Source organism: Orussus abietinus, unplaced genomic scaffold, assembly GCF_000612105.2.
Source record: "Orussus abietinus isolate OABI.00-Male unplaced genomic scaffold, Oabi_2.0 scaffold288, whole genome shotgun sequence".
NCBI classification, from domain to species: domain Eukaryota; kingdom Metazoa; phylum Arthropoda; class Insecta; order Hymenoptera; family Orussidae; genus Orussus; species Orussus abietinus.
Window position 1 is genome coordinate 45420 of NW_019394439.1, and position 26706 is coordinate 72125.

Sequence of the window (26706 nt, forward strand, 5' to 3'; positions counted from 1 at the left end):
CTGATCGCCATTCTCAGCAGAAAATCGCAACACGTTCCCAACTCATCGGTAACCGCTTTTCCCTCTGAATGCACCCATTGTTCCATTACTCAAAATGCAGAAAATGAGATGCCATGGACGTTTCTCTCGAAAAATCAGATTTTCAAACAGATATTCCCGCGTGGGGGTACGGAGTTAAGGCCGGCGTCCACATTAAGAGCCTTAGAGCAAGGACCTTAAGTCAGGACGGTATTACGCGTGCACAATGGAATATGATGGCTTCCCTCGTTACTTTAGTTGGTAATTAAAAAGCGGGAGAGCGTTTAAGAATTCATCCCCCCGCGAAGCCGTACGTCCATCCGATCTTGGTCCAGGCGTCCCCTCTTTTATCGGATCCGCCCGCGAGGGTGGAACCGAGGACGGCGTTTTCGGCAGGAGGTCCAGAAAGACTGGAGATGGGGAACCAGAGATGACTTATCGAGTTATTAAAGTCGGTCTTCATCCCGATGCCGTATCCGATGAGGCCCTCGGCCTCGACTTGCCTACATGCCCACCAAACGGCCTTAAACCAGACACGCAGCTCCGAATTGCATGTTCACATCTTTACAAGAGAACGTTAGTTTAGATAGTTTTACAACTTAATCCTCTATGGGCCCGTGTAACTTTCAGGTCACATTTTAAATGAAAATTTTTTTTTTTCATTTGCATATATAGGTTCCTAATTTCTGATTTTTCGTCCCCCAATTTTTTTTTATTTAATGAAAAATTCGGCCCATAGAGGGTTAGTCGAAAAAAGTTTAATTTTCTCTCACCAAGTCGTTTATCATTTTTTTTCTAACCTAGAAATCCTGAATGAAGTCGATTTTCACATTGACGATCATCGATACGATAAGGTTATCGTATCGATTAAGTAACTACTTGAAAGCGCGTTTTTGATACACGTTCTTCATGCGACTCTATTTTCGTCAATATGAAAATCGACATTATTCAGGATTTCTAGATTATAAATTATGGCAATAAACGTCTTGGCGGATGAAAATTAAACTGTATTACCTTCTTTCACTGCGATAAACTACTTGAAAGCGCGTTTTTATTGCACGTTCTTCATGCGACTCCATTTTCGGGAATGTGAAAATCGACTTGATTCAGGATTTCTAGGTTATAAAAGATGACAATAAACCGCTTGGGGAGTGAAAATTAAACTGTATTACCTTTTTCGTAATGTTGCTTTCTTTGACTACCATAAACTACTTGAAATCGTTTTCATTGCACGTTCTTCACGCGACTCCATTTCCGTCAATATGAAAATCGACATTATTCAAGATTTCTAGATTATAAATGATGGCAATAAACGTCTTGGCGAATGAAAATTAAACTATATTACCTTCTTGCACTGCGATAAACTACTTGAAATCGTTTTCATTGCACGTTCTTCACGCGACTCCATTTCCGTCAATATGAAAATCGGCTTGATTCAGGATTTCTAGGTTATAAAAGATGACGATAAACGGCTTGGCGAGTAAAAATTAAACTGTATTACCTTTTTCTTAATGTTGCTTTCTTGATCTATATGGGGTTGGCTTCGCGGAAGGTAAATGAGCAAAGGACGTGGAAATTCGCAACGGCGATGCGTGTACCTATCGCGCCTCGCGAGACCGTCAATCCTATTTCTTTCTTATGCAAAATCTTGGGCCGCGCGGCTCGTCGAGGGATTAAAAGTCCGCTCTCTAGGGTCAGCCGAAGGCTTAGAGCCTAACAAGATTAGCCTAAGACGTCGACTCCGCATACCCTGAGGATTACACATTATGCATTCGCCCGATGTATTCGAAGATCCGGTACGTCGCGTCGCTTCTATTCGCGCCCCTACGAGAAGGGCTGGCGCCGCCATCTTGAAAATTCTGACGCTTCGAAAGAACGAAGGAGCCTTAAAAAACTTATTACTCTCAGAGACAGTAAAGTCAGAAGGCTTTTATACATACTACAATAAACACAAAGCAGGGTAATTCACATGTACACACGTAAAACTATCGAAATTAGAGTAATAGATGTAGAAATTAAACGGCCACCCACGGTTTTTCCACTACGTTAAATATACATTTACAAGAAACGTTGATTTTACTCTTCGTGTATTCGATTTATCCTTAATGGAGAAGAAGAGGGTAGTTTAACGTTGTTCGAACGTATAGTAAACGGCTGTGAACGTTATTTTACGTAAAGCCTACGTTTAAACGACGTTCATGTTATGTTAAATTCGTCGAAAAGTTGAAAAAGTCAACAATACACCTCGGAATTTGTTAAACAGTGTTGTTATTTCAGTTCGTGATATTCAACCCCGGTCTGCGACACAAAAATGAACGAGTTTTAGGACCTACTTTAGGGTCTCCTTATTCGTGTGGTAAAATGGGAAACAAATTGGTACCCCCAAATTCGGAGGAAAGTTTCATGAACGATTGACCCCTAAGATACCACTTTCACATCACCTTAATAAGCATCACTTAGTACAAGAAATGAAAAGACAAACGACGTCTTGATCGTGAACTTATCCAGGAACAACCAGGTTGTCCCATAGTCGAGAAAAGAAGAAAAAATTCTCCCAATTGACTGGAAATAAATTTTCCGAATATGCTCAAGGCAAGATCGAATGACGTCGTTTCCACGTCGACGTCGCGACGGATTTCGTTTCGGCCTCGCCTCGTTATCTGAAATTTTTGGTCCGTATCCCTCCGAGGCATCTTTTGACGATCCGAGTGTCATAAGCCGGCAATTACTCAAAGCGCCTCCGTATCTCATCCCTTCCCCGCCGTTCCCGCCCCGCTAGGTGGTTTGCCTCTTAATCAAAACACGAGAAAAGACATTAAAACCGTGAGGCTTCTATCTCGACTCGAAATAGTACTAGGCGTCGAGATAAGACTCCCTTGCTGCAGAAAGCCGGACGCAAGGCGCCGCCATTGGGCGACGCTGAACCGCGACAAGGAAATGCTGCGAACTTGTGTGTAATTTCCAACAAGCGATTTGAACATTTCATGAGCCAATTATTTCATTTAATCGTTTTTGATTGATCTAGAAACGCCATTGTCTTACAGCTAACAAAATACCCAAAATACATGCAAGCAACAACAAGGGTAATCGTAAAGCTGTACCTTTCATTTACAATATATTTAGGATTTTCGGTAAACTTCTTGTAGTATTAGTTATTTATTTTGTTTAGACTAGAGAAGGATTAAGCATGTTTAAACAAGAGGAGCATATGATAACATATCTAGGTACATTTTGAGGATGCAGAACCTATTCATAATATATGTCTAATTATTTATCATTAGGAATCAGGATTAAGAATCTGGATGAAATTTCGTCTATTTTCCTCTGGTGTTGGTTCGGTAAGTTGGCAATGAAGTGAGATCGTAAAGATCGGTCCATATAGTCGCAGGAATCGGGGAGAAATTTCGGAGCTCGTCCTCTAGCTCACCAACCCCTCGGTGGGTCGAGGTCGGGGAGCCTGGGGGGTTCGGGTAAGTGGTGGTTTTGGTAAGGGAATGCTTCGATGCGATTTTACGCTGGATTTGCCTAAGATCTCCGCCAAGGAGCTCTCTTGTAGCCCCAGCCCTTCTTCCTTTGCGTACGACTTCGCAGACCAGAGTCCTCTCGGAGGACCACCTCTCCTTCGGAAGCCACCCCAGGGTCCTCCTCGACGTCCTGGGGTCACTACCGTCAAAACCCTGGCGGATTAGGCGAGCACATGCGCGGCTACGTCTTACGTCGGCGCATATGCAGACCCTGGCCAGCTTAGTCGGCAGCCTTGGGGAACCTTGGGGTTGCATCCCTCGAGGATTACCGCGTCATCTGCTCTTGGGACTCGGCCTTAAGAGACTGGACCGTGTCCCTTGGAGATTCAGATACCCGATGCCGAGGTTGCTATCTTGACAGCTTGGATATTTCGATCGTGGTACCGTGCTGCACTTAGACTCTGAGTACCTCTTTTGTTTTCTGCACTGATCAGCCGAGAAAAGTCACCATGGGAAGAACGTTGGCAGATCGGGGAGTTATGATGGGATCAGCACCGTCAGAAAAACGTTGGAAGATAAGCAGAGTATGGTGAGATCAACACCATCAGAACAACGCTGGCAAATTAGTGGGTTGTGGTGGGAATAGAACCACCAGGAAAACGTTGGCCAATTAGCAGAGCATGGCGGGATCAGCATCATCAGGAAAACGTTGGGAGATTAGCAGAGCATGGTGCGATCAACACCATCAGAACAACGCTGGCAAATGAGTGGGTTATGGTGGACATAGAACCACCAGTTAAACGTTGCAAGATTAGCAGACCGTGATGGGATCAGCACCATTAGGCAAACGTTGACAGATTAGCGAGTTATGGTGGGATCAGCACCGTCAGAAGAACGTTGGCAGATTGGCGGGGTATGGTAACATTCGCACCATCAGGAAAAGTTGGGAGAACAGCAGAGCATGGGATCAGCACCGTCAGAAAAACGTTGGAAGATTAGCAGAGTATGGTGAAATCAACACTATCAGAACAACGCTGGCAAATTAGGGAGTTGTGGTGGGAATAGAACCACCAGGAAAACGTTGGCCAATTAGCAAAGCATGGTGGGATCAGCACCATCAGGAAAACGTTGGGAGATTAGCAGATCATGGTGGGATCAGCATCATCAGGAAATCGTTTGAAGATTAGCAGAGTATGGTGCGATCAACACCATCAGAACAACGCTGGCAAATGAGTGGGTTATGGTGGACATAGAACCACCAGATAAACGTGCAAGATTAGCAGACCGCGATGGGATCAGCACCATCAGGAAAACGTTGACAGATTAGCGAGTTATGTTGGGATCAGCACCGTCAGAAGAACGTTGGCAGATTGGCGGGGTATGGTAACATTCGCACCATCAGGAAAACGTTGGGAGAACAGCAGAGTATGGGATCAGCACCGTCAGAAAAACGTTGGCAGATTAGCGGGGCATTTCCATACGAAGCGTTCGACGCAGTTTCCTGGCACTTTGTTAACGGACCGCTTGTCAGGCTGGGAAGTTGGTTGGACGACATCGGGACGGTGTTAAGGGCTAAGAGGTCCCTGTAAAAAGGTCTCTCGTCGCTGCACCGCATAAATCGGTGGGCCGGTGTTCGCTCGCTCGTCCGTCGGCGAGCTTTCGAAGTGGATGGAAGGAAGGGTTAAAACTTGGCCTAAGACGCTTAGAGAGTAAGCTCTTATACACGGTGGAGAATAAGACAGGGGTTGCGTTCACCCGCGCTTCTACGTGTACCTTGTACGTGAAGGCTGTACAAGTGTTCAAGTGTACATGTACCCCCTCTCCCCTGCAGGCCTGTGTCGGCTCCTAGACGCCTATGCGTGGAAGATTAAAATTACTTTGGCAAACTGGTGGAAGGAGGGCTCCAAGGGGCATGGGAGGTGTCTCGTAAATTTCTCGGCTAAGGAGCTTACTTTGGATTTTCGGTAACGAGTTATCGTAAGCGGTAACTCATCGAAGGATCATTCGAGCGATGGCGGTGGTTCATCTCGATTGACGTCACTCGCCGAATGAAATTTCTTGGGTAGCTTGCTCTCATTCGGCATGTTCTTTCTATTTGGGTGATGTGCCTAAGTTCCAGTGAGTGTTCAGTTCTAATCCTTTGACAAAAACCATAAGGATCTTTGCGTTAACCTAATGCAACGTTCTGAAACTAATTAGGTAACCATATTGAGCGACTTGCAACTTACTAGCGACTTTTTGTTACACCAGCTCCTCCTTTGGACATGGAAGCTGTTTCGCAAGTTTCTCGACTAAGGAGCTTACATTGAATTTTCGGTAACGATTCATCGTAAGCGGTAACACATTGATCATTAGAGCGATGTCGGCGGTTCATCTCGATTGATATCATTCGTCAAATTAAGTTCCTTGGACAGTTTACTCTCTTTGGGGGTCTTCTTCCTATTTGGTCGGCGCCTAAGTCTTAGTTGAAATTGTTTCTCAGGACTGGTGCATGGACCTAATGCAAACCATATTCCAGGATAAGCTTCCAACTTACTACTTAGTTTTTCTTTATTGTACAGATTAAATGGATATTTTTATCAGTGCAGTCTTGGATCGTCTTGGCTCGTTCGAGGATGAGCGAAGGACACGTTTCCGGATGTTGGTTTGGGATCCTCGTCCCGATATCTCAACAAGTTAGGGATAATTGACTTGTCTAGTCGCAATTGACCTATCTTCGCGGTGGAAAAGCCTTGGTGCACCTCTTATCGGCGCAAATTGTGAAGGATGCTCGTCGGGCGGTCGCCTTCGCGTGTCGTCAGGGCGGCTCGCGTGCGATTTAAGCTCCGGCGAGTAAGCGCGAGTAGGCGAGAGCGCTAGATAAGATAATGAGATAACCTTCGAAGCTTATAAGATCACCGGCCACGCGACGAAACCTTCCAAATCCCGGCGTTAGCTCGGCCTTAACGGCAAAGATCACGCCAGGTCGCGCCGGGTCTCCAGTTAGTCCGTCCTGGAATCGGATGCTTCGGTCCGCGGCCTTGTGATAACTCGAGAGGAGGCGTCAATGGCACATTGATAGCGCCACGAATTGTCAATGGACTAATATCTCCATTTCAATGTCGAAGAAAACACAAGGGTTACTCATGACCTGGTGAGGGATAAGTATTAGAACGTTGTAACGTATTATTTACGTATAAAATACGTTATTAATACGTGATAACTCGCTAGTTAATGGACTAGTGCCTTCATTTATTTTTCGAAGAGAATGCAAACACTGCTCGTTACATAGTTCGGGGAAAATATTGCAATTTTCTAACATTTTATTTATGCACTTTGTACACAACTCTTCTGGGACTTTTGCCGACTATCTGCAGCTCGTTAACGAGAGGAAAGAACGAGTTCCTAGGAGACACAGAGGATGAGAGGAAGCGAGAGCCAGAACGGGGGAGAGTGTCGCAGATAAAGACTTCGAAAGAGTTGTCGGCCCTTATCAGCAAAAACCGACATCCGCCGGATCAGCTCCCAGATACCAAAGCGCCCACACTTTCCTTCTGCGCTCTTAGGCTTACTTTACACAGGAAAAATACGGATCGTTGAAGTTTCTGGTGGAACCATGGCATTGAATACTGTCAAAATGACAACCAAGAATTCATGAGTTTCTAAACTAGTTAGGAGCTGATGAAGAAACTTTACACAGGGAAAAGAAAAAACGAATCGCTTCAGCGCCTGATGTCTTGACCAGGAATTCCTGATTTTCCAGACTTGTTGGGAGTTGACGAAGAAGCTATTACTTCAGCGAAAGCTAGATACCTAGATGATCGAGATTTGGTCATTGAAGCAAATCGGAATATGGATACTTATTGATGGTGGTCCATGGAACAATGACTATGGATGTGTCTGGTTGGGACTCATCACTTACTCTGATGGTTTCAAAGAGCTAGATACCTAGAAGATCGAGTCTTTGTACATGGAACAAGACAGAATAGAGATACTTATCGATGGTGGTCCAAGGAGCAATTGTTATCAGTGTCTAGTTGGACTCATCACCTACTCTGACGGTTTCAAAAACGACATCCGTTTCCCTGACTCGTAGCGTTCTAAATTGACACCTCTGTTGATGACCCTCTTGGATCACTGACGGTCCAAGACACGAAGAAACCCTAGAACCTTAAATCCTCTAAAGAGTCGCCTACATTCCGTCACGTTAGCTGAACGGAAGGCTCGATTTGCGAAAGAGTGTTGGTGGGAGCGGACTTGCTTTTCCTCGTCCCTCAAGCTCTGTTAACAACGATTGTGGAGAGGGGAGTCCATTATCACGCTGGGGGCTCGAGACGCCTTCCAAGGGTTGGTGAAAAATATGTTCCAACTTTTTATCCGCGATCTCTCATTCGCGTCGACGGTCCCGAGCCAGGAACTGGTGGTGCGTCACTAATTTCCTTATCGAGAAAGTCGTCGAACGCGCTTCGTTAGGGTAGAAACGAAAGATAGCTACTGTCATTTATTGAATTCACGCCCCAGGATTCTGAACTCCCACTCGAGATTTCACTGTTCGACTTATTTTAAACAATTACCCTCTGCTCTACTTGAAATTACACGAATGAAGCGCGTATAATGCATCTAGCTGATATGGATTCCCTTTTAACAAAATTATGTTCCTGGGAAAAACCTGTAATTGACATCACCAGTACCACGCATCAAGTTGCCATCTGAACTGTCCTTTTTGGGGTGTACCAAATCATTTCAAACTTTTCAACCTGAATATGAAAGCTATAAGAAAGATCCAGACTAAATTTAAATCTAAATCTGAAATCACCTTAGCTAGGACGAATTTCCATCACGTCTAACCTAGCATCAAACAGCCCCCTTGATCCCGTACCTCTTCCACTCAGGATGGCGGGGTCCAGGATATATTGGCCCGGGCTACGATATTAGGTATTAATGCCTAAACTTCAATTCAGTTTCTTAGCGCCTTTCATATCCTCTTAAGGGTCAACGTCTAACCCAAATCCTCCAATAACCAAACATGAAATTGGTCCGGGTACCCAAGGCACCCAACATCATCTTCTGTTCAGAGTATCACCTGGACCACAGCGAACCAGCACCTGCACTGTCCATCAAACGGCGTGCCAATCCGCCTCCAATCTAAATCTGAAATCACCTTAGCTAGGACGAACCTCCATCACGTCTAACCTAGCACCAAATAGCCTCCTTGATCCCGTACCTCTTCCACTCAGGATGGCAGGGTCCAGGATATATTGGCCCGGGCTACGATATTAGGTATTAATGCCTAAACTTCCATCTAATATGCCGGACTCTCCGTCCATAGTGCGCATGCGTACATAAGACGGGTCTTGCACGAGCTGACCGGTGGCTAGCTTAATCCAGGGACGTATAGTTTTCATTAAGGGCTCCTGTTCTGGGGGCGTCTTTGTGCCGAGGATCAGCTGGTCAAGGTGGGCTCTCACGGGCCAGGGTTTAGTCTGGTCGCTTCGGCCCGTTACACGGCCCGTTTATTATTGCATTAGGAGCGTCCCCGTGGCGAGGCGCGAGCGTCACCCCGGAAACTCGCCTAATCCTTCATTCTCGATCCCAAGGAGGATGCGGAATCGATCATGCTCCTTCGCGGATGTGTCCGGCAAGTGCCTTCCAGTGCAAGGGGAGTGCGGAAGCAGGGTATCTCTTTCTCTATCCAGTTGAACTTGGAGCTGATCATCTGGAATGTTGATGGGACAACCCTTGCAATTTGTTGCCACGAGCTGTGGATTTACTGTTCAGGACCTCGATGATCTTTAAGGATGAAGGTCCTTACGCTGTGGACATCGATTGGTTTTGATGATGATGGTTAGGGTCACGTCCCGTTCCGGTTTTTGTCGTTCCTTAATACAGTGACATCTAATTTCATTAAGTGCAGGGATTTAGTTGTGTGATTGGCTATTTTTTGGGAACTTTCAAGTCTTGGGCGCATATTATTCCCAACATTTAGTAATTGACGTTTATGGAAGGTTTATGATATTGCCAAAGACGTCTGCAAAATCACTGCACAAGATCGTGGATGTTGGGGCTTTTTCCGCGAGTACGCTTTTGTCGTCACCTCATCCTATTCCGAGTTGTTTCGAGAACCGATGGACCTCCGAGAGACGTTTCTCATTTCTCGTCCAATGATATCGGCCGCCAACTCCCAATCTCTTATCTAGACGACGGAAGCGTCGAGGCGCGTCTTTGACAGTTCACGTCGGCAGATAAGCAGTTCCTTCCCATCCCAGGACGTTTCACCCTACGGTTCGCCCATCTCAGTTCTTTCGCCCTTTCCTGGGCGACCGTGACCACCCTTGGCAACTTCGTCACTTGACGAGCTGAAAAAGACTTTGCCGGTCTTTCCCCCTTACGGAGATTTCAGTGATTCCAACTTCCCTAATAAATCCCATTGATCTACTTCCGAGTCACTTTCCTAAGTGTTGTACTTAGGAGAAACTTAATTCCTAATGTCCTTAAAATTGACGTAACGTATTGCGTAGATGCATGATGGATTCCTTCTAGCGCTCCGTTCGCCCATGATATCATTTAAGACGTTTCGAGGTCCATACTTTAAAGTAACCCGAATTTCCCGCGTTAATTCAGTTATTCTTGACGGAATCGACATTACACAACAAAACATTCTGCAGTCTGCATTCTTTACTCAGCTCCTCCATGTAACTGCATATGATGTAAAGTCTGACTATAAACGACAAAAGTTGGACCGTGAAGCATGAACTGGGGCTCGGTATTTGGATGTTGCATTCTACGTCTCCAGACAGTTAACACCTTGGATGATGGGTTCCTTCTAGCGCTCCATTCGTCCATGGTATCATTTAAGACGTTTCGTGGTACATGCCTAGAAGTGGCTCGAATTGCCCTTTGACGGATGAGTAGCGCATCCGATTCCGCAGTTCCCTCTCGGTTTGGGAGAAGTCTGGGATTACTGACTGGAGAGGGATAGGCTCGGGACTTAAGGCAGGGTTAAACAAGGATCGCAGCCATTGTGCTCTTCCGGAGTCCATTGTCTCGAACGGCAGAGGCGGGATAGACGAGTGGATCCGCATATACGGGGGTAAAGGGGTTACTAAGGCCGCCGGTCGTCGCTATTCGCGCAACTATCCTCTCCACGTGTGTTCTTGGTGTGCGCCTCTGTCTGACAAAACGCGACTTGGCTTCTTCTTGCAGGAAAGAGTCTCCCGGTGCACTGTGTCGTCGAGGCCATCCATAGTATCGTCGAGAGCAGAGTTTCCGGAAGCCGTGAGAACTGGAGGAGACCCCACGTGGAGACGGATTCCTACGTCATCATTCCTGCGGCGATGCCTTTTCAAGTACGTAAATCGAAGTACAACCATGAAATCAGAGCACATGGAACAGTTTATCTACCCAGAGTTCTTGTACTTCCACCCAGACCAGTAAAAAGTGAACGATCTCTTGATATGTGGTGGATTTTAATAAGTGCCCCTTTGAAGTTGCTCAGCACCTAGATCACATGTCAATCAAATCTCTACAATGGTAGTCCAATTCCATCCGCTCTTCATGTAGTGACATGGGCAAAAGTATTAATCATCTGAAACAACTCAATTTTATATCGAAATCCATGTTTTTTCAGGATTTGGTTGGAGAAGCCCTTGTCAGGTTGGGGTATCCTGCCGATTTGATACCCAGTGCCAGGGGCAGCATTGTCATCAGGAACTGGAAACCCCTACCGATGGAGAAGGTGGCCGATGGTCCACTCTTGACCGTTGGAGACATCCTTGCCGAACTGACCACCGTAGCTACCCTGAAGATTCAGGTCTACAGGTCTAGACCCCCACCTCCTAGTCCAGCAGCAGAAGTCAGGGACAAGCTGCTGAGGTTGTTGCTGTTGCACAGCCACGCGTTGCTAGTCTCCGCCGGATGTCCCCTGGATGAGGTGAGACCAGCATAATGTCATGACTCGGTACTTTGTTGTGTGGTGCCCATCATCTTTTTTTTTTTTTTAATTATCAATAGGCCTGGGTTCTTCTCTTCCATCTTCTACTGGACGGTCCTCATATTTAAAGAAGGGCATTTCCAGTATTGATGAAGCTAACGCAATGTTTCTACGTAACTGTGTTGCTGGTTTTTTACGTGCATCAGTTATATTATGCATTTTGCATTTTACATGCGATTCAGGCTTGGCGAACGGCTTGATATCCCTAGTCTAGTAACTTTGGTTTACCGCAGATTCTCATTATAATCAAAAGCGAAGACTTCAAAGAGGTTAAACACCACTGCTCTAGACAATAACGACACGAGATACAAAAGTCTTGAAAATTACCTTGTTGGGGGATGAAGCGATGTTACTAACGGATTGAGCCGCAAAGTGAGCGGGCTCGAGACCGCTTAAAAATGTATAAAATGTAAATCTAGCCAGAGAGTGTTTGTCGGCGGAGCACCTAATCTCATTAAGAAGTCCTCCGGTTGGTCCTACTCCGAGTGCGCAGTCCTCGTAATCTTCAGCAGACTCTTGCTCGCGGTTCGTTGATCCCCACCTTAAATAAATGCTCCGCAGACCTTCCGAGACTTCATTCCGAAAGCCAGGGGCCCTTTCGCAAATCGGTTCTTTCCAACGATATCGATTAGGAAACCTCAGAGAATCCCTAAGCCCAGATATTTGGTAAAAAGGTCTCTGGTGAAGTCTCAATCTTCCCAAAATCCCTTGGGATTGAAAGTAAGAAATGCTTAGATAGAGTATCAGAGTGTACAGTGAATTTTCCAATTGTTTTAATTGTTATAATTGCTTAGATATGGATAGTTTTGACCAATGTTGAAGGGAGTTCTCCAACTCGCTGCCTTAATCCAGAGTGCCGTCCAAATTTGTTGGAGTTCCCGGCTGAAGGTTAGCTTCCGCTTAGCGAGATCAGTGACTCTTTTATTCACTAATGGGTGGAAAGATCCCTCGGATGGATAAGCGAAGGGCTTCGTCCTGGTGGATATTCCTTCGCCGAGGAGCAGCTCCAGCAACATCGGACCAGAACTGCCTTCTGCCGAGAGAAGTTCCCATAACCGGAGCGTGTGATAGGATTACCCTTTACTCAACCAAATTCGCAGCCTTCATCAAAAGCCCCTTCGATATCGAGGGCCACCCGGGCAGGCATTATCTAAGTGCACCTCTTTGAAGATCCCCATCTCCGAACTTTAATGCCGCTCGCGATGCTCTATGATTACCAATTTTCCTGCCAGACGTTTCTCACCCGAACTTGGCCGACTGTGCATATGTTGCGGAATATGACCGTGCACCTACAGAGTAGAGGGATGGACCCTCCGAGACCTTCCTCGAATTCCTTCCAATAATTGTGTTCAATTGTGGTCAAGGGTCCTGGCTCCCAATTGGGGATTCCTAGAAGCCAACGGGTTCCAAACCCCTGAATTCCAATGTCCAGTCCATGAACGTGGAACACGTAGAGATCTGCGCCATGGTCACTCATCAGGTTCAGGATCAACCGATGTACACTCTTATATTGGGCAGTTTTAGCACACAACAGGCGCAAAACGTTACAGCAATCTTTTTGAGCCAGGTGACAGAACCCCATTGCACAAATCGCATCATGAGTTCATAATCCTCTTCCGATCATCATCTCCACATCCGTAGTCAGGTGTTGGGTGCATTTGACTTACTTTAACCCACTTCTCAGCAGGGTGTCTAATCCATGCTTTGAGGAGGAACTATCCAACCGATATCGTTCATCAACAACTAAGTTATTCTCCATGTTCCACCCCCAATGTTCTTCTAAGTGTTCGTCCTGGCATCAGTCAGGCTACAATTTTGCGGCGAGAATCCCAACCCATTCACCAGTATATCAGCTGAAAACCATAACCCACCAGCAGTTTAGCTGCTACCAAGTCAGTCAATCGCTACCAGAGTTTTCGGGCATGTGCCTATCCCTGACGGAAAAATCCAGTCGATGGCGCAATACGTCAGCGAAACAGCTCGCACTGGAATTAACTAATCCCAGCAGGATCTTGCTTCGAGGATCCCGAGATATGGAGCTGTTCTCACCTTTCAGGAACGCCCCAGTTAAGTCGCAAAGACAGGGAAGTGATTTACAAGTGGCGAAAAGACGTCGCCACCGGCCTCGGTGTCGCCGCAGGGATGACGATGAGTGCGCATTCCGGAATAAATAAGTGTAAATCAGGCTCAAGCCGCGTCAAGCGTCAGATAAACCTTCTCGGAGAGGCTCTTGGTGTCGGACTGGTGTTTGCCCAATGATTTCTGAAATCTGAGGCGCGTTGCCGTTGCCGAGCGCCGATTAATTGCGAGGTCGCAGCGAGGAGGTTGTAGGAGCGAGGATTTCTCGCTACCGAGACCGATCCGAGGAGATTACCTCGTTAGGTGGTGTCGTCCCTGATCCCACGTCTGTTTGCTTTCTTATAAATCACGCCGATAAGGCACACTTGCGAGCTCATAGTTCATCGCTCACCTCTTACAAAATGGCGCAAGGTGCGTGGCAGGAGCAATCTACGACTATGGAATCGGGGACGAAGGCCCAAAGTGTATAATCCCCATTGTTGGTGGAATCACTTGGTCTTAATTTAGTGCTCACATCATCTGGAAACAGCATTTAGTGGTAATTGCGTCGGTGTCATTGTAACGTTGTGTAGTGATGGATTTTTACATGATATTCGACGTCGGTAGATTAGAATCGTGGAAGTTGAGTTGCCGCCTGGTTGCACATAAAGCGGCTCCGAAGTAGATTCATTCATTAGAACTTCCTATTAATATCCATTCTACCGCTGAACGCTGAACTTCATATTCATTCATTCTAAATGTTGAACCATTGTTTCCAGATGACTCTGTCGTCCCTGTGTAGAGGAGGGAACGATCTGTCCGAGGAGACCCGGAGGAATTTTGAGAGTTGGTTGCAGCAACAACAGCTGGGCTTGGGCATGAGTCCTATGATGCCGACGTCCAACCACCATCGCGTGCAAAGTCCTCAACCAGAAGGTGGTCCCCCAATGGGAGCTGGGGCACCGATCGGTCCACCACATCCAGCTCTGCTCCCATATTCCCATAAAACAAGGATGAGGACCAGCTTCGACCCGGAGCTGGAGCTTCCTAGGCTGCAGAGATGGTTCGGCGAGAACCAACATCCAACCAGGCAACAGATCCAACATTACGTGACCGAGTTGAACTCTTTGGAGTCTCGGAGGGGCAGGAAGCCTCTAGACGTGAACAACGTTGTCTATTGGTTCAAGAACGCGAGGGCAGCTCTAAAAAGAGCTGAAACTCGCGGCGTCAATGGCTACAGTCCTCCTGGTCTTAGTCCAAGAAACGCTAGCCTCGTCAGCGAAGACTGCAGCGACGAGGAGGAGGACTCCAGGCATCAGGTACGGTCAGCAGTTCTGTAAAAACTCAACGAAGTCATCAGCACTTTTCTATGGGCACGTCGGTAGGGTACAAAGCGAACTTACCTTCTTCTCTGCAGACCTCGATTTCTCCGTCGCCCTGTCCGCCTGGGAGTCCATCGGTGGGTCCATTGTCTCTGACGACGCGTCCTGAGGACCAACAGCAGCAGCAACATCAGCAGCATCAGCAGCACCAGCAGCAACCTCCTTCTTCCACTTCGTCGTCGGTTAAACAGGAAGATGGCCGCGTGTCCTCTGGCTCCGATGAAGACGAGGCCAGTCCCACCGGACCTTTACCTCCGGGGTTTTCGTTGGTACCCAGCCCCATGTTCAGTCACAGTATTATGTACATGTCCCATTACTTGCCACCCCGTGGACCGGCGACCTGTTCCGCCAGCATGCTCGACGAAAGGCGGAAGAGGAATCGGACCTTCATCGACCCCGTGACGGAAGTGCCGAGGTTGGAAGCTTGGTTCACCCACAATACTCATCCCAGTCACACGGTATGCTTCTCTCTACTACTGAAAAAAAAGGTTCTTTTTTCTTCTAGGAAATTGTTTCTTTGAATGGAGTTTAAGAAATGCAGCATAAAATCAAAGAAATATCGCCTTCGCTACGGAAATGCCGAATGTTTCATTGTTCGATGCATCGCATTGATCGAATATTTCATGTCTTGTATGTTCATCCCCTCATGATCACGTGCTCTTTCTGTTATTTCATCAAAATGAGGATTGTTTAAAGAAATCAATTTCTTGGAATCGAAGAAATTGATCTCACCGTAACGATACAATGTATTATTTGTTACAGTTGATCCTGAAGTACACGGAGGAGCTAAACCGCATGCCATACCGGCAGAAGTTCCCCCGATTGGAGCCAAAAAATGTGCAATTTTGGTTCAAAAATCGCAGGGCCAAGTGCAAGCGCCTCAAGATGGCGCTCTTCGAGGGCGAATCGCCCCAGCCTCATCCTTATCACGCCGACTAGATAACCGCTAGTCCAATTTCGGGAATCCCGTGCACCGTGACAGTACAACCGTCGCCATCTTGAAATGCACGGAGAAGAAGTCGCCAGGAAATAACCCCAGAAAAGGAATGATCAAGGGCACCCAAAATGCCCAACAGAGTGATAAACATTTCTCCCATTAATCCGGTAATTTGGTTCAGCCAAAAGAGTTACTTATTCGATAAAAGAGACAAGTAAATGCAATTAATGTTAGTTTAAATCCTCGATTTGAGGAAGTGGCTTCCTTTTTTGGGATGGTATTTCCCGAAGACTCTCCTGACGTGCATTTAGAGGTGAAGTAGTCGTGCTCGGACTTTAGATCACCGATGCCGGGGAAATTCGGTGATCGGCTATTTCGCTCGTAAGTTCATTGATTAATCGACATCCAAATATCGGTTGCTCTACTCATTTTGACAATGCGTGTAAATACGAAACGTTATATCGAATAAACTGTACTCCTCGCCAGGAAAGGGTGGAGAGGCGTTACTTCTTGTGATCCACATTCCCTGATGTGTAAAATCATTTCCTTTGACAATTGTTCAGCCCCTTAGACCTCTTTATTCCATGAACATGTTCGAGCTTTCTTATGTCTTTGACAAGCAACGAGCATCAGGTATGTACTCTCAAACATTTTCAATTATCTTAGGCATTCAACCGGGGGGCTATTCACTTGAAAACTAGATAAAATGATTTCATTTGAGAGCCGATTGCCTTTGATTTCATATGATAAACAAAAATGCAATTCGGTAGAATGATGTTCGGCCTCTTCAATTATCAGAACATTTTCAATTATCTTAGGTATTCAACCGAGGGGCTATTCACTCGGAAATCAGATAAAATGATTTCATTTGAGAGCCGATTGCCTTTGATTTCATATGATAAACAAAAATGCAATTCAGTAGAGTGATGTTTGGTCTTAAAATTGTGACAATTATGAAATGATTTCTCCTCGCGATTCCCGCGTGATTTAGAGACTTAAAATTCATGATTTAACGAGTGAATAACCCGAGGCGCTGTTTATTCGAACATTAGTGGAAATGATTTCTTTTCTTCAAAACCGATTGACTTCAATTTCATATGATAAACAAAAATGCGATTCAGTAAGCAAGTGACGTTCGGTCTTACAATTATGTTAGTGATGGTGATTTTCAACGATTTCTAGTGATTTCTGCTTGCGTTTTCCAGCTGATTCTTGCGTGTCTTTCTAAAATTCATGATTTCATGAATGAAAAACATCTCGAATTGAAGAATGTCTCATATGTTTCGACAGAAAAGGAAAAGCTGCCGATGGTGGGAGATTCATATTTGCAATTCCAAGTAACTGGTTGTCTAGGGGAAATTTATAGACAGGCAATGATATCTGACGTCAACGAAGTTTAGTATATCGATATGATGTTGGGTAGAACCCTTATCGCAAAATGGCGGAGTTCTCTAGGCTTGTTAGGCTCTTCCGGCCCCGAAATCTCTCGTCGAGATAAGACCACAGGGTGGCTGTCATCGAGTCAACCCTAACTCAAGCTTGACAATAGTCAATGCATCATTGTCTAGAAGCTAGGTCTCTCGGAGACGATCGGATGTATTCTGCAACCTCCAGATCTGTGGATCTGTTCGATAGGTCCCACTTCCGGTTCCCGGCAATCCGAGACAGTCCAGAAATCCTATTCTTCTTCGAATATCAAATATTGATAAGCAGGAATTCTGTCACTATGGAGATATTAAATATATCTAGAGAAATTCCGAAACTTGTACATCTATTAAAGCTTGTCAGAAAACGACAGAACTTTCGAAATGACTTAATAATCGGATCTTGGAACTCGATTAAGTTTGTTAAAGAGGATAACAGCAAGTCTGATATTTAACAATCTAAATGTTGCACCGAGATGAATTACCTAACATTCTGTGAGGTTAGGGAAAGAGACTGGACAGCTTCCGGGGGGTGTTTTAATAACCGAAAATTTGGACGCCTATTGACTGGAATATTCTATAAAGTTCAGTTGAATTTCATAAACTGATACTTTTCACACTTTGATGGCACCGGAAGAATAAATTGGACATCGCGGAACATACTGACGATTCCTTATATTCCACTTTCAAGAAACGCAGATAATGACTAGGTCAGTGTTTCGCGCCTCTATATACACATTTGGCGCGAAACTCTACCGAGTTTCTTAATTCGGTAACGTCGTACGTCGACGTTTTAAAGTTTGAAACAATGACACCCTTTGGAGAAAAGTTTCACGAACGATTGATTCCTCAGATGCCGTTTTCATATACCCTTAAGTCAATCGCGGCCACCCTTAAAGATTAAGATGTGCCCCACCACAGTGTCCATCTTCCCATGACAATGTCCATCTATTATAATAGTTTCATTTCTCGTTTCTCCGCGGTTTGCTATCTAATTTCTTCAGCTCCTTCTCTTCCACGACCGATTGATTCCTCGGATGCCATTTTCATATCCCCTTAAGTCAATCGCGGCAACCCTTAAAGATTAAAATGTGCCCCACCAAAATGTCCATCTACCATGATAGTTTCATTTCTCGTTTCTCCGCGGTTTGCTATCTAATTTCTTCAGCTCCTTCTCTTCCAACGTACCCTTAGCAACGACTTTTGAGGGCTGAAGAGAAAAGGAGGAAAGCTTTCCGTAGGTTCCTTCAGGGAGGAAAGTCCGGGCTTGTAACGACGAGGAGAACTCAGGGGTAAGAGTTTGGAAGGGTGGATACGATACGATGACAAGAAGATTAGAGCGAGAGCCTCGATCGAGAGCCACGGTAGAGAGAGGGAAGCCAAGAGTTATGGGGGGAGATAGATCCGAGATTTTCAATTCCGCACAAGTAGGAATATAACACAAAGATGAGAGGATATCGCCATTTATGAGGTATACACTCGCACACCGCCAGAGGACCCGGACGGAGGCTCTGGATTTAATGAGGATAGGCGGATTTGTCCAATTAAAACGTCTTACAAGGATCCAACCGACGGTCCGCTCATCCGCAAAACATCGAATCCAACTTTGCTTAATGCTCCACGCCGCAGAACAGGACGATTCCGCCCTCAAAACGCATCCTTAAACCAGGGTCCTTAGGCCTAACACAGGAGTCGTCGAGCTAGCCTAGACAGTAGCTTCCATTCCAGCTCTAAACGTAGTTATCTTTCAAGAGGGAGTCTTTCAAGATGGGGGACCATCCTTGCAGAAGAAATAAGGACTCATTAAAAATGACTTCAGTGTCTGCGAAGATCTTCCTCGTCTCTGCTCTCCATTTCTCAGCGAGGAGTTAGAAGGGACCAATGAGCAGGGAACTGCGGATGTAGTTTGATTACCATTCAATTGTGCGATGACTATTACCCAAAAGTATAATTTGGTGGAATTGGAAGGTACTCCTTTTGGAGTCTGATGGGTTTCTAGGAACAATTATCGATAGAATGGCTCAAAGAAGCGGTCGATCGTCACATGCTTCATCAGGCATCAGCAGCTACTTTCTATCCCTTCATTCGTCATCTGGAATCTCAATGTACAGGTTTGAGAATCCTGCAATAAATCCTTTGGAGAGAGGAGAGAGGTCCGTACCTTCCAGGATGAAGGGCCATCCGTAAGTTTAATCGAGGTTCGCAAAAGGGAGCTCGTATAAAAATTACATACTCAGCAGACCCGGGGATGATCCCTCTATCTGATCTTAATTTGTCGCTCGGGATCGTAAAGAGGACGTCTTCGCAGGCGAAATCGCGAGATCGCGGAATCGCGGATTCCGCGTTGCGGAATTTACGGAACCACCCTGCCCGCTAGTCGCCGTTTCAAAGGAAACCATTGTGTGTTTCGGCATTCATAGGACGTCCTTATCTGTCCATCCGGAGAGCTGTCAGGAAAGTTCCTGAATGCCTAGGCGAGAGACGCGGAGAAATTACCTCTTTCTCCCTCCTCTCAATGGCTAGGATGTAACTACTGTTCTGTAGCTACCGCACGACGTCCCGAGATACGTAATGCTCGTTCAGCTACGCCGCAGAATCGCTCGGAAATCAGCTGACTGATAAACGACAAGATGCACCACATCAGGATCTGTCTTTGAAAGGAGCTGCTGGTTAACAAAAGATTCTACGAAATGTAAGGGAAATGGAGTAAAATGAAATGCCTCAAGTTACCCAACAAAGATGGTAAAACACAATGTGTTGATACTGATATGGGCCCTACACAACAAACCACCCAAACATATGGGTTCCTATGGTCCTTGTCATGCCTCTTCAGAATCCTCTTTCTGCTTCTTCTTCAACTATTTCGTTGTTAACATGCTAGTAAGGTTACTCAAACTGAATTACATGACACAATGTACCGATGTCGCTATGAACACCACACAAAATGAATGACGTCGAGGTCAATAAAATCCTCTTTCAGCACCTATTTTGAATATTCTCCGTGTTCAGTCGATAGTCCACTTGGAAATACGTCTGCAGGTTTAAAATTTAATTGATATTCTCTTCTTGAAGTGTCCTGATAGGCTTTTTCTTTGAACATTAGTGCTGATGCCTCATAGCTCAATGTCGCGGTCGACGATTTTCCTACATGGTTTGCTCTCGAGGAGGGTTTTTGGACGCTTCATCCTGAGCTTCCGATCTCAATTCCTGCGGAAGAGAAGAGAGTGAATCTTGGGAAGAGGGCCGGTGGTCCGAGTCCTCGCAAATTAGACGCAGGATCGGGCTCATAATCCTCGAGGGATGTCGGCCGGGGGTGGTAGATGAGGTCGTATAAACGGCCGCCCTTCGAGCAATGCTCCCTCCTTATTCTTTAATCCCACCCCGCGGGCTGTGGGATACTAAAAATGACAAGCCGGGGCCGAAAGCCGCTAAGACCGTCGTCGGACGATTGAAAGTAACGGTCCTCCAGGTCGACCTAATCGATCTGATTAGCCCCCGTAAGTGGCAGCGTGCAGGAAATGTTAACGTGGATATTACCACCACGAGGCAGGAAGATACTCCTCAGCTTATCGCATTACAAACGTAATTGTTCACCCAGGTCTTCTCGTAAACAAGGTAAATTATCGATGCAGCACTTACACAACATCCAAGAGGAACATTTCACCATCAGAATACAATCCACAAAGCAGAATACGTTGCCAAAAGACTGATCTCCTTGGTACTTCATTCCAAATCCAAGGAAACTAAAAAAATAAACACGGCTTGGTCGAGTTGAGGATGAAAATGTCGTCAAACCTCATCTGTGGCGAGAAAGCAGTTCCAAATTTAGGATCCCTCCTCATTTTTAGGGTACGCAAAGTTGGATACTTTTATTCAGCTAGATCGAAGTACGGCTACCGTATCTAGGGCGATTGAAAGTAATGAGGATCATGATCGATCCAATCGATACAACCAGCTGATCTCAGTGTCTCGTGCATACAGAGGAACATCGTTGGTGTCGATCAGTGTCGTCGTTATCGTCTTAGTAAATACAATTAGTGCCGTTGAAAAGGCCCCATCATCATCTTCGTTACGATCAGTGTCCCTGTCCTAACCATCTCCGCAGGCCCTCTATCTTTCCCCCAACATCCTCCCCTGCAACGATACAACCCCCGGCAGCAGAAGCCCAAAGGATCAGCAGGAAATGTCCGGTTAAATAGCCACGTCCGGCGATTAATTGATCTATCGCTTAGCGTCGTTAGGCCCCGTCCTAACCTAAGTCTAGTCTAAGCTAACCTAAGCCGCCGAGTGGGGGCGGATCACGGCACTTAGCCGCGCGGTAAGACCCGGGGGTATTTTTCGCGACCGTAAATAAAAGAAATCCTTGTAATGGCTTTCGCCAAGGAGGCTGGGTCCCCACCCAGGGTGAGGTTATCGAGCCCGGAGTAGCCCAGAGTAGCCTCGAGTGGCTCCTCCCCGGAACCACCCCCGGATGCTGGGGTGTATCTTTTTCTCTCCTGGCCTGGGGTGTATCTTCTTCTCTTCTGACCTGGGGTGTATCTCTTTCTCTCCCGGTCATGGCTCGCTGATACGACCGCGGCATTTTCCCGGGTCTGGTCTTCGCAGTTAATTCCTTAACCCTTATAGACTCGGAGAAAATTTAGGGACCTCCCTGTCGGGGGTGGGCGCCCTTCCTGGGACACCGGCGAGGAAGGGGAGCCTCCTTGTATACCAGGTGGTGTTCCGAAGGATCCGGGCATCTTACTGCGGGACGATACATAATTTATGTCGCGCGAGGGGCTTAAGACGGTATTAAGATCGGCCGCTCTACTCGGAGCGGCCACTTACCACGGGATAGTAGTAAGAAATCGCCCCCGCTAAGGGTAATGTACTGGCAGGACTCCGGGGGTGGCGAGGACGGTGCGCTAAGCTCGGATTCATTTTTTTCTGCGGCCTTCTCAATCCTACATTTCTGCATCTTGGATTCCTATTCTACTGATTTTTGGATTCAACATTTCGGCAGATATTTCAATCCACATTGTGGAGGAACTGGCTTCGTCTGAGGACAGTTTCAATCGTTCGAACGAATTTCTGCGCCAAAGCACAAATCATCCTTGGAATAAATTTAAAAAAAATGAGTTTCTTGGTACTGGTTTCATGGATCGTGTAAATGTACCCTTGGATTCACCGCTGGGAGGAGCTGGTTTGGTCTGAGAATTTTTTGGACTATCGAAACCATCATTCCCGAAATATTATCAGGGAAACGAAGTCTTACCGAAGGACCCAACATTCTTAACATTCTGTACATGTTCACATCTTGAAAGCTCTTAAATTTCGTAAGGAGAGGACCTACAAAAGGAATATTGCAGCAGACGGAGACGTAATAAATAAATTAAGAAGCTATGCGATACATAAATCAACAAATAAACCAACAAACAAACGAGAAACTAGTAAAACGCACCATCTCATACAGTGAAAAAACGCCGTTCCAAAATACATCAGCAATGCCGCATACGCAGACGTGCGACACCATCACCATCACCTCCCAACCCACCACTTCGCTTGGTTTCGGGAATATTTCGGGGCTGGTCGCGAGTCCTCTCGACCATTGATTAGTTTCGCCATCCGGACATCCTGGGGTGGGTATCCCACCCCCGCAGTGCACGTCCTTCCGTTCCTTTCCGCCAAACGGGATCCCAGGGAGCAGGGTACCGAGCACACATCGCGCAGTAGTTCCAGAGCATTGGTCCGTTTGATCCCTTCTGAGGGGGTGGGGAATGGCGAAGGAGGTGGACCTCGATAACCCGCTCTCGTCCTGGGGCAGCCACCCCCACGCCACCCCCAAGCCACCCCCCAAGTGACCCCCACCCTCCGACTTTCGGACTCGGACGGCGAGACTCGCGGCGAATTGCGGGTCTGGGTGGTGCGGGTGGCTTGTGGGTGGTGGGTGGCGGTGGGTGGTGGGTGGGGCGCTCCTGGGGCGGGACGTCTCGGCTGCTGGGCGGCTCGCGATAAAGCAAAGAGCCCGCGCTAAATACTTACATAAATCTGTATTGCCTTGCGCAGCACCGGAGGAGCTTATACTAGGGTAGATGTGGCCTAGGCAACCCACCTACGGAGTTTAGAATAAACCGATCAGCTGGGAGTCTATTGTCGAAATTGGACGGCCAGGTCGGGGGAAAGCTGGATCCTACCTCGAGGTTGTTCCCCATGAGTTTAGGGATGGAATGAATCCCAGGGGATTCACCAAGAGACACACCGAAACAGAAGGTGAGTAGAGTTGTCCGGGATAATCGCTGATGAGCACAAAGAGATCGCTTAGACTAAAACACATTTTTCAGACATTTAAGGTGTTCTGAAAGCGTCGTATATATACCGAAAAGTCAAAATATTTATAAAAATTCTCCCCAAACTGGGTGCACCGAATAATTTCAAACTTTAACACGTGATTATGGAGAATTATGCGGTGCGGTTCGGAGTAAAGTGTCATGAACTATTGACTCTTCAGATGCCACTTTCACGTCGCCTTAAAGACTGCAAACAGAAGACGTCTTCCGACATTACAAGCATGGTATAAGTGATCCTAAGTGTTCATTTTGGTTGAAGGGAGGACCAAGGTATCTCCATGGTCTTCCAAACGAGAAGAGGTCCTCCCGAGATCCCATCAGCGCGTTCGAGAGGAGGGCTTTATGCAAGACTTTTTTTGTAGAAAAATCATATTAATTATTCCAGACGTTATCTTTTCCCCGTGGGAATGAAACTATGCGATCCACAAGGGTAGTCTCTGGAAGAGGAACTGATGGGACAGGGTTGTACCAACCCCACTCGAAGACATCCCAAGACCAAACTCCTGGACTGACCATCACGTCCCATGTTTCCTGAAGAGAGCAAGTCTTCAAAAGCGTCCACACCCCGTGAACACATAATCAGAAGTAAGAAACGTCGTTCCAGGGTCCCGAGGATGCTCGCGATCCTGGCGTGGGCGTAATTCCTGGCTCGTCTCGGGCTGCAAGGGGTCTCGGTCGGGCCTGTAAGGGGTTCCTCCGGGATCTGCGGGAGCTGGGGCAATAAATCTGGCGGGTATATCTGAGCTCATGAATGTTATTAAGATACAACCCCCCGCGAGTCGGCCGCCCTCCCCGCCCCCGCCCGCCGGACCGCCATGGCGGGACGCTCGCGAGTCGGCAGAGATATAGGTTAGGTTCGCGGTAACGCGAACCCGAAGAGGTGGTGGGCGGAATAGGGGGGGACGGGGTGGAGCCGCGCGGAGAAACGGTTATGAAGAAATACCGCCTGGCGGTAATCCCTCCATAGATCACCGCGTGGCCGCCTCTGGCAAAGGCGAGTTTCTTCCTTCGCGTCTTAATACCGAGGACTTAACTCATACTTAGCCCGAACCTGGGCGCGTGTTTCCGCTTAGCCCGACCGTGGCCGACCCGCCCGGGTGGAGAAGGGTGGCAGACCTCCGGATCCCTGAACGGTAACGCGTCTCTTAACCCTACTTGACTCACCACACGGGACCCCACTTGGGACGTTTCCGGAGTTGGTACTTCTAGGATCCATGCATCCAATCCAGAAGTAAGCTTGGATCTGTACAATTTCCCTCATCATTCGACACTACGAGTTTTTCGCTCAAATGTATTTGGCTCGAAACTCTACCGAGTACGATCTATAATCCCTGAATGGTAAACCGCGTCTCTTAACCCTACTTGACTCATCACACGGGACTCCATTTGGGACGTTTCTAGGACTTTCAAATCCGTTTAATATTGATGTTAAGAGGTGAATTGAAGTTATGTTCACTTACGTATCATTTCTTGTATGCATCGTATTACGCGGTGTTGATGTGTGTCGTTCACATATTTTCGGATAATTGAGAGACTCTGGTTGTAGATCGAGGACCACCCCCTTTCCGCCCCGTGGGCGGTGGCGACTTCCGCCCACCAGCGGGCGGTTGTTTCCGGCCACGCATCCGGCCTGGAAGAACCGGGACGATTGGATCCTGGCAAATCGATCGGGTCTCCCGAAGATGCGCCGGTACATAGGAAACGCGACTCTCGGTTACCCTCCTAATTAATTAATTGGGGTTCCCTGTAGGAGATGGACCGAAGCAACATCAAACGCCCGGGCGGACCGCCAGGTCTTTGCTCGTCCCTGGACGGGAGCCGAACCCGAGGACGCCAGGACGAGTGTCCCGTCCTGGTCGCCAATTAATAAAGGACTCGATGCCTTATGTTTGCACCCGCTCCCTGGCGTCTTATCTCGGATAACGAGCAAACATGCGCCGATCAACCGACTTCGGATAACCGTGCATCGAGTCATCGGAAACTGGGCCGACGAAACCCCGACTTGTGTCAAATCTGATCATTGGATTTGCGTGCCATCGGCAGTCTTCTGGGATGCACCAAGGATAACTGTGCACGTAATTTGGATAACTGTGTGTTAAATGATCAGAAATGGAACCAGCCAAACCCTGACTTCCACAAAATCTGATCATCGGGTTTTGTGTGCCATCAGCAGTCTTCTAAGAGACACCAATGCACAATTCTGATAACTGTGCGTCGGATAATCAGAAACTGGGCCCCACGAAACCCCGACTTCCACAAATCTGATCACCAGGTCTTGCGTACCATCAGCAGCCTTCTGATCATCAACCCCAAAATCAGCATCATCAATACCAATGCCCAATTCAACGTAGGTGTACACCAAGATGACGTACCGGCCTTGTGACGAACAAATGGGGGATCAAGACCAACACTATCACGGTTTCAAGCTTGATCTTGTGTGTTGGTCTTGCAAATCATGGTTCTGGTTTTGCAATTGTGATCAGATCATGGTCCTGGTCTTGCAATCATGACCAGGTCTTGGTCCTGCATTTTGGTGTACACCAAGATGACATACCGGCCTTGTGACGAACAAATGGGGGATCAAGACCAACACTATTACGGTTTCAAGCTTGATCTTGTGTTGGTCTTGCAAATCATGGTCCTGGTCCTGCAATCAGGATCAGGTCTTGGTCCTGCATTTCTACTAGGAAGAAGACCGTGTTGCCCAAACTTTAACCATGACATCCGTGCGTCAGTTGTCGTTGCCTGAACCTCTGGATACGTTATTCATATTTTCGAGTCATTTTTGTCTGGAATCATGAAGTTTGGGAAGTTCTTTCTCGAGTTGTGAGTCGATCGGTCGTCGGGCACGACTCGAAGGGGTGAGTGGTTCCTTCCACGATGGCCGCTTCCAAGATAGCGGCGCAATGTACGTATGCGCGAGCCTGAAGGGTGCTTTATGTATTATGGGTAAGATATCCGATGATTTAGCTGCGGGTTCGAGACTCCGGGGAACGGAGAGTCTTATCTCGCGGCGCCGCAGTAACCGCGGGTGTAATCTTTTATTAATTCGCCGACTTACCGAATTTATCGTGGCTTTTGTTTACCGGACCCGGTGCCGTCTTAAATCTCGCCAAAGTGCCGCACCT

General features: G+C 47.0%; 1 protein-coding gene across 1 annotated transcript in view; it reads left to right on the forward strand.

Annotated features, from left to right (window-relative positions):
* LOC105702521 overlaps positions 1-16318 on the forward strand; it is a 49023-nt gene extending 32705 nt beyond the window's left edge. Inside the window, exons 3-7 of the mRNA XM_012430157.2 lie at positions 10665-10807; positions 11089-11391; positions 14289-14828; positions 14927-15349; positions 15654-16318. Of these exons, the coding sequence (XP_012285580.1) occupies positions 10665-10807; positions 11089-11391; positions 14289-14828; positions 14927-15349; positions 15654-15830 (1586 nt within the window). The 3' untranslated portion in view covers positions 15831-16318. The remainder of the gene's footprint in view (positions 1-10664; positions 10808-11088; positions 11392-14288; positions 14829-14926; positions 15350-15653) is intronic.
* The last annotated feature ends 10388 nt before the right edge of the window (positions 16319-26706 follow it).